The 13,228-nt window shown below is 45.5% G+C and overlaps 1 protein-coding gene across 1 annotated transcript in view; it reads right to left on the bottom strand.

Annotated features, from left to right (window-relative positions):
- The window catches only part of LOC130338923 (cullin-9-like), a gene marked incomplete at its 5' end in the record, with an annotated part of 154,103 nt that overhangs the window by 14,358 nt on the left and 126,517 nt on the right, over positions 1-13,228 (bottom strand). The window contains 3 exon segments of the mRNA XM_056554028.1: positions 1,674-1,764; positions 2,641-2,868; positions 4,697-4,802. Coding sequence (XP_056410003.1) covers positions 1,674-1,764; positions 2,641-2,868; positions 4,697-4,802 — 425 coding nt within the window.

A 13,228-nucleotide genomic window follows, 5' to 3' on the forward strand; every position in this document is an offset into this window, starting at 1 on the left:
CCCACCCCTCTGACACTGTAGAGCCCTGCCACTATAGAGACCTGCCCCTTCCACTATAGAGTCCCCACCCTCTTACACTATAGAGTCCCGCCCCTGCCACTACAGAGTTCCCACCCCTCTGACACTATAGAGTCCCCACCCCTCTGACACTGTAGAGCCCTGCCACTACAGAGTCCTGCCCCTTCCACTATAGAGTCCCCATCCTCTTACACTATAGAGTCCCGCCCCTGCCACTACAGAGTTCCCACCCCTCTGACACTATAGAGTCCCGACCCCATCCCGAGACTATAGAGCCCCACCCCTATCACTATAGAGGCCCCACCCCTGCCACTATAGAGTCCCCACCCCCTGACACTATATAGTTCCCACCCCTCTGACACTATAGAGCGCCGCCCCTATCACTAGAGAGTCCCCACCCCATTACACTATAGAGTCCCACCCCTCTGACACTATAGAGTCCCCCACCCCATCCCGAGACTATAGAGCCCCACCCCTATCACTATAGAGTCTCCACCCCCTGCCACTATAGAGATCCCACCCCTCTGACACTATAGAGTCCCCACCCCATCCCAAGACTATAGAGCCCCACCCCTATCACTATAGAGGCCCAATCCCTGCCACTATAGAGTCCCCACCCCCTGACACTATATCATTCCCACCCCTCTGACACTATAGAGTCCCCACCCCATCCCTAGACTATAGAGCCCCACCCCTATCACTATAGAGTCCCCGCCCCTCTGACACTAGAGCCCCGCCCCTGCCACTATACAGTCCCCAGCCCTCTGTCACTATAGAGCCCTGCCACTATAGAGTCCCCACTCCTGTCACTGTCACTGTGGAATACACCACAGAGAGAGCTGTGCACTGCAGAGAGTCTACAGAGACTGCCGGATACACCACAGAGAGCACTGTGCATTGCAGAGAGTCTACAGAGACTGCCTGATACACCACAGAGAGCGCTGTGCATTGCAGAGAGTCTACAGAGACTGCCGGATACACCACAGAGAGCACTGTGCATTGCAGAGAGTCTACAGAGACTGCCGGATACACCACAGAGAGCGCTGTGCATTGCAGAGAGTCTACAGAGACTGCCGGATACACCACAGAGAGCGCTGTGCATTGCAGAGAGTCTACAGAGACTGCCGGATACACCACAGAGAGCGCTGTGCACTGCAGAGAGTCTACAGAGACTGCCGGATACACCAGAGAGAGCGCTGTGCACGGCAGAGAGTCTACAGAGACTGCCGGATACACCACAGAGAGCGCTGTGCACTGCAGAGAGTCTACAGAGACTGCCGGATACACCACAAAGAGCACTGTGCACTGCAGAGAGTCTAGAGAGACTGCCGGATACACCACAGAGAGCACTGTGTACTGCAGAGAGTCTACAGAGATTGCCGGATACACCACAGAGAGCACTGTGCACTGCAGAGAGTCTAGAGAGACTGCCGGATACACCACAGAGAGCGCTGTGCACTGCAGAGAGTCTACAGAGACTGCCGGATACACCACAGAGAGCACTGTGCACTGCAGAGAGTCTACAGAGACTGTCGGATACACCAGAGAAAGAGCTGTGCACTGCAGAGAGTCTACAGAGACTGCCGGATACACCACAGAGAGCGCTGTGCACTGCAGAGAGTCTACAGAGACTGCCGGATACACCAGACACTCACCCTGACACAGGTTCCTCAGGAAAACATCGAAGAACGGGATGTGGATCTGCTGCTGGCAGCGCCGGTGCTCCTCTATCTGCCCCAGAACCATCTGACAGGACAAGACAAATGTCTCAACCACCTCCAGTGCTGAACTCACAATGTACCAGCAGAATAGTGAGTGCAGCTCTGGAGGAGATTAGGGATAAGACATGATGTAACAGCAGAATAGTGAGTGCAGCTCTGGAGGAGATTAGGGATAAGACATGATGTAACAGCAGAATAGTGAGTGCAGCTCTGGAGGCAATTAGGGACATGACGTAACAGCAGAATAGAGAGTGCAGCTCTGGAGGAGATTAGGGATAAGACATGATGTACCAGCAGAATAGTGAGTGCAGCTCTGGAGGATAAGACATGATGTAACAGCAGAATAGTGATTGCAGCTCTGGAGAATAAGACATAATGTAACAGCAGAATAGTGAGTGCAGCTCTGGAAGATAAGACATGATGTAACAGCAGAATAGTGAGTGCAGCTCTGGAAGATAAGACATGATGTAACAGCAGAATAGTGAGTGCAGCTCTGGAAGATAAGACATGATGTAACAGCAGAATAGAGAGTGCAGCTCTGGAGGAGATTAGGGATAAGACATGATGTACCAGCAGAATAGTGAGTGCAGCTCTGGAGGATAAGACATGATGTAACAGCAGAATAGTGATTGCAGCTCTGGAGAATAAGACATAATATAACAGCAGAATAGTGAGTGCAGCTCTGGAAGATAAGACATGATGTAACAGCAGAATAGTGAGTGCAGCTCTGGAGGATAAGACATGATGTAACAGCAGAATAGTGAGTGCAGCTCTGGAGGCGAATGGGGATAAGACATAATGTAACAGCAGAATAGTGAGTGCAGCTCTGGAAGATAAGACATGATGTAACAGCAGAATAGTGAGTGCAGCTCTGCAGGATAAGACAGGAGTGTGCACTCACCTGGATGCAGCCGGCCAGGATGCTGGTGGCCATCTTCTGGTAGAGGCTGGAATACTTCTCACAGTCACTCAGAAGGTCTCGCAGTTCCGTGGCCTGCAGCAGGGTGGCGCTCTGCTTCTCTAGAACTTTATTCAGAGTCTCTTTGGCTCCGAGGCGGCACATGACCACTGCGCAGTCTTTGTTGATGGACGCCAGGCGGTGTAAGAAGGTGACCACCTCCTGGAAGACCTGTAGACAGAAGAGGGTGAGCAGATAGACCTCCAGGGCGGAGCCTATATCCTGCCCCACCCCTCACCACCTCCAGGGTGGACCCCACATCCTCCACCCCCTGCCCCTCACCACCTCCAGGGCAGAGCCTACATCCTGCCCCCCCTGCCCCTCTCCACCTCCAGGGCGGAGCGTACATCCTGCACCCCCTGCCCCTCACCACCTCCAGGGCGGAGCCTACATCCTGCCCCCCCATGCCCCTCACCACCTCCAGGGCGGAGCCTACATCCTACACCCCCTGCCCCTCACCACCTCCAGGGCGGAGCCTACATCCTGCACCCCCTGCCCCTCACCACCTCCAGGGCGGAGCCTACATCCTGCACCCCCTGCCCCTCACCACCTCCAGGGCGGAGCCTACATCCTGCACCCCGCCCCTCACCACCTACAGGGCAGAGCCTACATCCTGCACCCCCGTCCCTCACCACCTCCAGGGCGGAGCCTAAATCCTGCACCCCCCCGTCCCTCACCACCTCCAGGGCAGAGCCTAAATCCTGCACCCCCTGCCCCTCACCACCTCCAGGTGGGGCCTACATTCTGCACCCCCTGCCCCTCACCACCTCCAGGGCGGAGCCTACATCCTGCACCCCGCCCCTCACCACCTCCAGGGCAGAGCCTACATCCTGCACCCCACCCCTCACCACCTCCAGGGCGGAGCCTACATCCTCCACCCCGGCCCCTCACCACCTCCAGGGCGGAGCCTACATCCTGCACCCCCTGCCCCCCACCACCTCCAGGGCAGAGCCTACATCCTGCACCCCCGTCCCTCACCACCTCCAGGGCGGAGCCTAAATCCTGCACCCCCCGTCCCTCACCACCTCCAGGGCAGAGCCTAAATCCTGCACCCCCTGCCCCTCACCACCTCCAGGGCAGAGCCTACATCCTGCACCCCCTGCCCCTCACCACCTCCAGGGCGGAGCCTACATCCTGCACCCCCTGCCCCTCTCCACCTCCAGGGCAGAGCCTACATCCTGCACCCCGCCGCTCACCACCTCCAGGGCGGAGCCTACATCCTGCACCCCGCCCCTCACCACCTCCAGGGCAGAGCCTAAATCCTGCACCCCCTGCCCCTCACCACCTCCAGGGCGGAGCCTAAATCCTGCAACCCCTGCCCCTCACCACCTCCAGGGCAGAGCCTACATCCTCCACCCCCGTCCCTCACCACCTCCAGGGCAGAGCCTAAATCCTGCACCACCACCCCTCACCACCTATATCCTGCACCCCCTGCCCCTCTCCACCTCCAGGGCGGAGCCTACATCCTGCACCCCCACCCCTCTCCACCTCCAGGGCAGAGCCTATATCCTGCATCCCTGCCCCTCACCAACTCCAGGGCGGACCCCACATCCTGCACCACCCCTCACCACCTCCAGGGCAGAGCCTACATCCTGCACCCCTACCCCTCACCACCTCCAGGGCAGAGCCTAAATCCTGCACCCCCACCCCTCACCACCTCCAGGGCAGAGCCTACATCCTGCACCCCCTGCACCTCTCCACCTCCAGGGCGGACCCCACATCCTGCACCACCCCTCACCACCTCAAGGGCGGAGCCTAAATCCTGCACCCCCTGCCCCTCACCACCTCCAGGGCGGAGCCTACATCCTGCACCCCCGCCCCTCACCACCTCCAGGGCGGAGCCTACATTCTGCACCCCCTGCCCCTCACCACCTCCAGGGCAGAGCCTACATCCTGCACCCCCTGCCCCTCACCAACTCCAGGGCGGACCCCACATCCTGCATCCCTGCCCCTCACCACCTCCAGGGCGGAGCCTAAATCCTGCACCCCCGCCCCTCACCTCATGGTCGCTGGTGGTGCTCACGAGAGATGTCAGACACGGCTCGATGCTCCGGTGCCAGGGGAGCGTGTCTTCTTGGTAGAAAGACAAAGACTTATTCAGGATCCTGGTACAAGACACAATCATCCATTATTGAGAAATCATCATCATCCAATATAGATAAATCATCACCACCATCATCATCATCACCCATTATAGAGAAATCATCATCATCATTGAGAAATCATCATCATCCATTATAGAGAAATTATCATCATCATTGAGAAATCATCATCATCCATTATAGAGAAATTATCATCATCCATTATAGAGAAATCATCATCATCCATTATAGAGAAATCATCATCATAATTATCATCACCCATTATAGCGAGCCAAGAACTCATCATCATCAGCCATTAGAGCACCGAGAACTCATTATCATCCATTATAGAGAACCAAGAACTCATCATCATCATCCACTATAGAGAAATCATCATCCGTTATAGAGAAATCATCATCATCCATTATAGAGAAATCATCATCCATTATACAGAAATCATCATCATCATATATTATAGAGAACCAAAAAATCATCATCATCATCCATTAGAGAGCCGAGAACTCATCATCCATTATAGAGAACCAAGAACTCATCATCATCATCCATTATAGATAAATCATCATCATCCATTATAGAAAAATCATCATCATCCATTATAGAGAAATCATCATCATCCATTATAGAGAACCAAAAACTCATCATCATCATCATCATCCATTATAGAGAGCTGAGAACTCATCATCATCATCATCATTATAGAGAGCCGAGAACTCATCATTATCAATCAATCATCATCAATCAATAATCATCATCATCATCCATTATGGAGAGCCGAGAAATCATCATCCATTATAGAGAGCCGAGAACTCATCATCATCATCATCCATTATAGAGAGCCGAGAACTCATCATCATCATCATCCATTATAGAGAGCCGAGAACTCATCATCATCATCCATTATAGAGAGCCGAGAACTCATCATCATCATCATCCATTATAGAGAGCCGAGAACTCATCATCATCATCCATTATAGAGAGCCGAGAACTCATCATCATCCATTATAGAGAGACGAGAACTCATCATCATCATCATCCATTATAGAGAGCCGAGAACTCATCATCATCATCCATTATAGAGAGCCAAGAACTCATCATCATCATCATTATAGAGAGCCGAGAATTCATCATCATCATCATCATTATGGAGAGCCGAGAACTCATCATCATCATCATTATGGAGATCTGAGAACTCATCATCATCATCCATTATAGAGAGCCGAGAACTCATCATCATCATCATCATCATCATTATGGAGAGCAAAGAACTCATCATCATCATCATCATTATAGAGAGCCGAGAACTCATCATCATCATCATCATTATAGAGAGCCGAGAACTCATCATCATCATCATCATTATAGAGAGCCGAGAACTCATCATCCATTATAGAGAGCCGAGAACTCATCATCATCATTATAGAGAGCCGAGAACTCATCATCATCATCATCATTATAGAGAGCCGAGAACGCATCATCATCATCATCATCATTATAGAGAGCTGAGAACTCATCATCATCATCATCATTATAGAGAGCCGAGAACTCATCATCATCATCATCATCATTACAGAGAGCTAAGAACTCATCATCATCATTATAGAGAGCCGAGAACTCATCATCATCATCCATTATAGACAGCTGAGAACTCATCATCATCATCATTATAGAGAGCCGAGAACTCATCATCATCATCATTATAGAGAGCCGAGAACTCATCATCATCATCCATTATAGAGAGCCGAGAACTCATCATCATCATCATCATTATAGAGAGCCAAGAAATCATCATCATCATCCATTCTAGAGAGCACCGAGAACTCATCATCATTCTAGAGAGCCAAGAAATCATCATCATCATTTTAGAAAGCCAAGAACTCATCATCATCATCATTCTAGAGAGCCAAGAAATCATCATCATCATTATAGAGAGCCAAGAACTCATCATCATCATCATTATAGAGAGCTGAGAACTCATCATCATCATCATTATAGAGAGCCAAGAACTCATCATCATCATCATTATAGAGAGCCGAGAACTCATCATCATCATCATTATAGAGAGCCGAGAACTCATCATCATCATCATTATAGAGAGCCGAGAACTCATCATCATCATCATTATAGAGAGCCGAGAACTCATCATCATCATCATTATAGAGAGCCGAGAAATCATCATCATCATCATTATAGAGAGCCGAGAACTCATCATCATCATCATTATAGAGAGCCGAGAACTCATCATCATCATCCATTATAGAGAGCCGAGAACTCATCATCATCATCATTATAGAGAGCCGAGAACTCATCATCATCATCATTATAGAGAGCCGAGAACTCATCATCATCATCATTATAGAGAGCCGAGAACTCATCATCATCATCATTATAGAGAGCCGAGAACTCATCATCATCATCATTATAGAGAGCCGAGAACTCATCATCATCATTCTAGAGAGCCAAGAAATCATCATCATCATTATAGAGAGCCGAGAACTCATCATCATCATTCTAGAGAGCCAAGAACTCATCATCATCATTATAGAGAGCCGAGAACTCATCATCATCATTCTAGAGAGCCAAGAAATCATCATCATCATTATAGAGAGCCGAGAAATCATCATCATCATCATTATAGAGAGCCGAGAACTCATCATCATCATTCTAGAGAGCCAAGAACTCATCATCATCATCATTATAGAGAGCCAAGAACTCATCATCATCATCATCATCATTATAGAGAGCCGAGAACTCATCATCATCATTCTAGAGAGCCAAGAAATCATCATCATCATTATAGAGAGCCGAGAATTCATCATCATTATAGAGAGCCGAGAACTCATCATCATCATCATTCTAGAGAGCCAAGAAATCATCATCATCATTATAGAGAGCCAATAACTCATCATCATCATTCTAGAGAGCCGAGAACTCATCATCATCATCATCATTATAGAGAGCCGAGAACTCATCATCATCATCATCATTATAGAGAGCCAAGAAATCATCATCATCATCCATTCTAGAGAGCACCGAGAACTCATCATCATTCTAGAGAGCCAAGAAATCATCATCATCATTTTAGAGAGCCAAGAACTCATCATCATCATCATTCTAGAAAGCCAAGAAATCATCATCATCATTATAGAGAGCCAAGAACTCATCATCATCATCATTATAGAGAGCCAAGAACTCATCATCATCATCATTATAGAGAGCCGAGAACTCATCATCATCATCATTATAGAGAGCCGAGAACTCATCATCATCATCATTATAGAGAGCCGAGAACTCATCATCATCATCATTATAGAGAGCCGAGAACTCATCATCATCATCATTATAGAGAGCCGAGAACTCATCATCATCATCATTATAGAGAGCCGAGAACTCATCATCATCATCATTATAGAGAGCCGAGAACTCATCATCATCATCATTATAGAGAGCCGAGAACTCATCATCATCATCACTATAGAGAGCCGAGAACTCATCATCATCATTATAGAGAGCCGAGAACTCATCATCATCATCCATTATAGACAGCTGAGAACTCATCATCATCATCATTATAGAGAGCCGAGAACTCATCATCATCATCATTATAGAGAGCCGAGAACTCATCATCATCATCCATTATAGAGAGCCGAGAACTCATCATCATCATCATCATTATAGAGAGCCAAGAAATCATCATCATCATCCATTCTAGAGAGCACCGAGAACTCATCATCATTCTAGAGAGCCAAGAAATCATCATCATCATTTTAGAAAGCCAAGAACTCATCATCATCATCATTCTAGAGAGCCAAGAAATCATCATCATCATTATAGAGAGCCAAGAACTCATCATCATCATCATTATAGAGAGCTGAGAACTCATCATCATCATCATTATAGAGAGCCAAGAACTCATCATCATCATCATTATAGAGAGCCGAGAACTCATCATCATCATCATTATAGAGAGCCGAGAACTCATCATCATCATCATTATAGAGAGCCGAGAACTCATCATCATCATCATTATAGAGAGCCGAGAACTCATCATCATCATCATTATAGAGAGCCGAGAACTCATCATCATCATCATTATAGAGAGCCGAGAACTCATCATCATCATCCATTATAGAGAGCCGAGAACTCATCATCATCATCATTATAGAGAGCCGAGAACTCATCATCATCATCATTATAGAGAGCCGAGAACTCATCATCATCATCATTATAGAGAGCCGAGAACTCATCATCATCATCATTATAGAGAGCCGAGAACTCATCATCATCATCATTATAGAGAGCCGAGAACTCATCATCATCATTCTAGAGAGCCAAGAAATCATCATCATCATTATAGAGAGCCGAGAACTCATCATCATCATTCTAGAGAGCCAAGAACTCATCATCATCATTATAGAGAGCCGAGAACTCATCATCATCATTCTAGAGAGCCAAGAAATCATCATCATCATTATAGAGAGCCGAGAAATCATCATCATCATCATTATAGAGAGCCGAGAACTCATCATCATCATTCTAGAGAGCCAAGAACTCATCATCATCATCATTATAGAGAGCCAAGAACTCATCATCATCATCATCATCATTATAGAGAGCCGAGAACTCATCATCATCATTCTAGAGAGCCAAGAAATCATCATCATCATTATAGAGAGCCGAGAATTCATCATCATTATAGAGAGCCGAGAACTCATCATCATCATCATTCTAGAGAGCCAAGAAATCATCATCATCATTATAGAGAGCCAATAACTCATCATCATCATTCTAGAGAGCCGAGAACTCATCATCATCATCATCATTATAGAGAGCCGAGAACTCATCATCATCATCATCATTATAGAGAGCCAAGAAATCATCATCATCATCCATTCTAGAGAGCACCGAGAACTCATCATCATTCTAGAGAGCCAAGAAATCATCATCATCATTTTAGAGAGCCAAGAACTCATCATCATCATCATTCTAGAAAGCCAAGAAATCATCATCATCATTATAGAGAGCCAAGAACTCATCATCATCATCATTATAGAGAGCCAAGAACTCATCATCATCATCATTATAGAGAGCCGAGAACTCATCATCATCATCATTATAGAGAGCCGAGAACTCATCATCATCATCATTATAGAGAGCCGAGAACTCATCATCATCATCATTATAGAGAGCCGAGAACTCATCATCATCATCATTATAGAGAGCCGAGAACTCATCATCATCATCATTATAGAGAGCCGAGAACTCATCATCATCATCATTATAGAGAGCCGAGAACTCATCATCATCATCATTATAGAGAGCCGAGAACTCATCATCATCATTCTAGAGAGCCAAGAAATCATCATCATCATTATAGAGAGCCGAGAAATCATCATCATTATAGAGAGCCGAGAACTCATCATCATCATTCTAGAGAGCCAAGAACTCATCATCATCATCATTATAGAGAGCCAAGAACTCATCATCATCATCATCATCATCATTATAGAGAGCCGAGAACTCATCATCATCATTCTAGAGAGCCAAGAAATCATCATCATCATTATAGAGAGCCGAGAAATCATCATCATCATCATTATAGAGAGCCGAGAACTCATCATCATCATTCTAGAGAGCCAAGAACTCATCATCATCATCATTATAGAGAGCCAAGAACTCATCATCATCATCATCATCATCATTATAGAGAGACGAGAACTCATCATCATCATTCTAGAGAGCCGAGAACTCATCATCATCATTATAGAGAGCCGAGAACTCATCATCATCATTCTAGAGAGCCAAGAAATCATCATCATCATTATAGAGAGCCGAGAATTCATCATCATTATAGAGAGCCGAGAACTCATCATCATCATCATTATAGAGAGCCAAGAAATCATCATCATCATTACAGAGAGCCAATAACTCATCATCATCATTATAGAGAGCCGAGAACTCATCATCATCATTATAGAGAGCCGAGAACTCATCATCATCATCATTATAGAGAGCCGAGAACTCATCATCATCATTCTAGAGAGCCAAGAACTCATCATCATCATTATAGAGAGCCGAGAACTCATCATCATCATCATCATTATAGAGAGCCGAGAACTCATCATCATCATCATCATCATTATAGAGAGCCGAGAAATCATCATCATCATCATCATCAGCATCCATTATAGAGAGCCGAGAATTCATCATCATCATCATTATAGAGAGCCGAGAACTCATCATCATCATCATCATCATCATCATTATAGAGAGCCGAGAAATCATCATCATCATCATCATCATCATCATCATCAGCATCCATTATAGAGAGCCGAGAATTCATCATCAGCATCCATTATAGAGAGCCGAGAAATCATCATCATCATCATTATAGAGAGCCGAGAACTCATCATCATCATCATTATAGAGAGCCGAGAACTCATCATCATTAGTGTTGAGTGGCATAGGCCATATTCGAATTCGCGAATATTCGCGAATATATGGACGAATATTCGTCATACATTCGCGAATATTCGCATATTTGTTATATTCTCGTTTTATTTTCGCATATGCGAATTTTCGCACGCCAGTCTCACACAGTAGTATTAGAGCCTTCTTTACACCACACAAGCTGGAAGCAGAGAGGGATGATCACTGTGATGTGTACTGTGAAGAAAAAAAAACAACAAAAAACGAATATTCGCGAGCAACACTAATCATCATCATCATCATCATTATAGAGAGCCGAGAACTCATCATCATCATCATTATAGAGAGCCGAGAACTCATCATCATCATCATCCATTATAGAGAGCCGAGAACTCATCATCATCATCATTATAGAGAGCCGAGAACTCATCATCATCATCATTATAGAGAGCCGAGAACTCATCATCATCATCATTATAGAGAGCCGAGAACTCATTATCATCATCATCCATTATAGAGAGCCGAGAACTCATCATCATCATCATTATAGAGAGCCGAGAACTCATCATCATTATAGAGAGCCGAGAACTCATCATCATCATCATCATTATAGAGAGCCGAGAACTCATCATCATCATCATCATTATAGAGAGCCGAGAACTCATCATCATCATCATTATAGAGAGCCGAGAACTCATCATCATCATCATTATAGAGAGCCGAGAACTCATCATCATCATCATTAAAAGAGCCGAGAACTGATCATCATCATCCATTATAGAGAGCCGAGAACTCATCATCATCATCATTATAGAGAGCCGAGAACTCATCATCATCATCATTATAGAGAGCCGAGAACTCATCATCATCATCATTATAGAGAGCCGAGAACTCATCATCATCATTCTAGAGAGCCTAGAACTCATCATCATCATCCATTATAGAGAGCCGAGAACTCATCATCATCATTCTAGAGAGCCGAGAACTCATCATCATCATTATAGAGAGCCGAGAACTCATCATCATCATTATAGAGAGCCGAGAACTCATCATCATCATCATTATAGAGAGCCGAGAACTCATCATCATCATCATTATAGAGAGCCGAGAACTCATCATCATCATCATTATAGAGAGCCGAGAACTCATCATCATCATCCATTATAGAGAGCCGAGAACTCATCATCATCATCATTATAGAGAGCCGAGAAATCATCATCATCATTATAGAGAGCCGAGAACTCATCATCATCATTATAGAGAGCCGAGAAATCATCATTATAGAGAGCCGAGAACTCATCATCATCATCATCATCATTATAGAGACGAGAAATCATCATTATAGAGAGCCGAGAACTCATCATCATCATCATCATCATTATAGAGAGCCGAGAACTCATCATCATCATCATCATCATTATAGAGAGCCGAGAACTCATCATCATCATCATTATAGAGAGCCAAGAACTCATCATCATCATCATTATAGAGAGCCGAGAACTCATCATCATCATCATTATAGAGAGCCGAGAACTCATCATCATCATCATTATAGAGAGCCGAGAACTCATCATCATCATCATTATAGAGAGCCGAGAACTCATCATCATCATCATTATAGAGAGCCGAGAACTCATCATCATCATCATTATAGAGAGCCGAGAACTCATCATCATCATCATTATAGAGAGCCGAGAACTCATCATCATCATCATTATAGAGAGCCAAGACCTCATCATCATCATCACTATAGAGAGCCGAGAACTCATCATCATCATCATTATAGAGAGCCGAGAACTCATCATCATCATCATTATAGAGAGCCGAGAACTCATCATCATCATCATTATAGAGAGCCAAGAACTCATCATCATCATCATTATAGAGAGCCGAGAACTCATCATCATCATCATCCATTATAGAGAGCCGAGAACTCATCATCATCATCATCATCATTATAGAGAGCCGAGAACTCATCATCATCATCATTATAGAGAGCCAAG

Source organism: Hyla sarda, unplaced genomic scaffold (assembly GCF_029499605.1).
Source record: "Hyla sarda isolate aHylSar1 unplaced genomic scaffold, aHylSar1.hap1 scaffold_532, whole genome shotgun sequence".
NCBI lineage: Eukaryota > Metazoa > Chordata > Amphibia > Anura > Hylidae > Hyla > Hyla sarda.